This window comes from Beta vulgaris, chromosome 1, assembly GCF_026745355.1.
Source record: "Beta vulgaris subsp. vulgaris cultivar EL10 chromosome 1, EL10.2, whole genome shotgun sequence".
NCBI lineage: Eukaryota > Viridiplantae > Streptophyta > Magnoliopsida > Caryophyllales > Amaranthaceae > Beta > Beta vulgaris.
This window is the reverse complement of record NC_079202.1, coordinates 54194744-54197326: the sequence shown is the minus strand read 5'-3', so window position 1 is coordinate 54197326 and position 2583 is coordinate 54194744. Positions and strand designations below refer to the sequence as shown.

The following is a 2583-nucleotide window of genomic DNA, read 5'->3' as shown; positions in this document are numbered from 1 at the left end:
AGTAATGGAAGGGATAAAAGGCTTTAAGATTAGAAGAAAATACCGTTTGATTTTAAATTTAAGATCTTGATCATGCAAGTTACTCCCTCTTTCCTATAATAATCGATATACTTTTTATTTTCGTCCATTCCACATCAATTGATGCAATTTCCTAAAATAACAAGGTCTCTCAAATATTATACTCCCTCCGTTTCACAATATAAGGCACGCACGATGTTTGAGGTCGAACTTTGACCGTTAATTACTCTTAATTTATGTTGATATAAAATTTTAAAAAATAATATTATTATAGTATTTTTCATGATGAATCCAACGATATAATTTTTAATTATCGTATTTGAGAGATATTTGTGGTCAAAGCAAATTTTCGTAAACGTAAATGATTTATATTTTGAAACAGAAGGAGTACTATTTCTCTCTTGCTCTTGGGGGTGGGTGGGGGGGGGGGATAATGATAACAACAAACTCTCTACTCACCCCTCAAGTATTTGATTGTCTTTTCATCTATCTCCTTTCTTTGAATCCTATTGGTAATTGACTTTTTGCCATCATTTTGATTTGAGTTAGGAATATAATTTGGCTTCTTCAATCTTCATGTAATCAAACAACAAGGATTATGTTTAATTAATGTTACTTTTAAGTGGCTTAAATCTCAAATGGAAAAGATGTTTGCAGCTAACTTTTCGCATTGGTTGCTTTGCAAATAAATAGCTACTAACAAGTGATTTTATCAAAATACTATCTTAATAAAAAGTTAAAACTAACAACTAATTAACTAAAAAAACTAATCTAAACAACTAATTCTACCTATTAATCAAACAAGTTTAGTAAACAAGCCAACAACCGACAACTGATTGTTAGAATGGACCAATAACTAATAGCCGATAAGTTATTTTATCATATTACAAACCAAGTGAGCTAGACCATTAATTTAAGGGTTTAACAACATGTTTCTTCGACAAACTAATTCATCATAACTATGTTTATTCTATTTGGAAGATGATATATTCTCCATAATATCTTTAAAGTGATGTGGTTCACAAGGAATATGAATGACACCTTGTTGATGATACCCAAACTCATTGGCAGATAGCTGAAGCAAAGCAACAATATAAGGATGCTTCATCCATCTACAAGGCACCATAAATCTCTCCTTTTCCTCCTCACACATGCCTACCATAACAGGCACATACCCTCTCCGAATTTCATGTTTAGGATGGTTAACATTATCATCATCATTCACTGCATCACAAGATAATCTCGAATATCGAGGCGGCGGCGACGACGTCGACGACGAAGAGTGTGCCTTCTTCCTCACTATCTTTTCTAAGAAATCCTTCATTATAATATACTGGTTATTGTGTGTTGGAGATAAATTATATATATATGATGGTGTTTATTAGTTGTCTTTTGACAAATACTGAATGTAAGAGGAATATAAGCAGGTTGCATGATGCAATTATGCATGCATAAAGCTATATATAGTAGTGAGTGCTAAGAGTAAGTGCTTAACATACTATAGCTCTTGCTAAGTGCTTAACATACTATAGCTCTTTCACGCACTGTCATTATTGAAGAGTCCAAGTCAATGGTAAACCATCAAAACATTCCATAAAAGTCAACCAACTAGCCACAATTGCGGACTTGCTTTATGGTTTTTGATCTTACTTCTATCATATTACTGGTCAATTGCTATAATAATAGTAGTGCGGTATACACACATGGATAGATGAGGGTGCGTGTGTAAAGAGCTCAACAATATAGGACTTCAAAATAAGAAATTTACTTCATTTTTTAAGGAAATGACTCTTGTTTTATGCTTTTAATTAATTTTTCAATTATCAATTTCTAAATTTTCAATTTTCTATCTTTAATGCTTCAACCTTATAAATTTGGGGCTTAATATTCATATTAAAATGAGACACCAAATCTTCAAGACGGTCCTGATTATTATATATTATTTTAAAGTCTAATAACTTGTGTATACAAGTATCGTAGTAATAATAACAAATTAACAACCAATAGAATAGATTGACACCCAATTTATGAGTCATGATATGGATTCATAGACAAGAATCAGTAGATGCTAAAGGAAGAAACAAATTTAAATTTGTGCTTTTTGTTTAGCATTATCTATAACTTTTATTTGATTATTTGTAGAAAAAAAGCTTGTTAAATAATTAAATATAGATGTCAATTAGATAGGAGTACTCAAACTTTCATCTATACTATAGCATCATCTTTTGTGGTCGACTATAAAAAAAAATTTATCTCATTCATATCACCATATGGTGAGACAAAAATCTTTCATTTTTCTTTTTTACTGTTCCACAACGTAGTTATTGAGAAGTTAATTAATCGATTTTGAAATGAAATTTCCTTGTTTGGATCGCCATAATTAAATTAAAGTTTTACTCATTCAAAGTTCTTGTGTTTTTTTTTTTTTTTTTTTTTTTGAGGGGACAAAGTTTTTGTTATGTAACCATTTTAGCTAAATGCACATATATGATATTTAAAATATAATTGAATTTCGAATATTATTGTACTCTACGAAAATCCAATATTATATGAAAATCAAATTCC

At 30.2% G+C, this 2583-nt stretch overlaps 1 protein-coding gene across 1 annotated transcript; it reads right to left on the bottom strand.

Moving 5' to 3' along the window:
• Positions 1-988: 988 nt before the first annotated feature.
• Positions 989-1342, bottom strand: LOC104905553 (auxin-responsive protein SAUR71). Its single transcript, XM_010694140.1, has one exon. It carries the CDS (start codon positions 1340-1342, stop codon positions 989-991), a length of 354 nt encoding a protein of 117 aa, XP_010692442.1.
• Positions 1343-2583: the final 1241 nt, after the last annotated feature.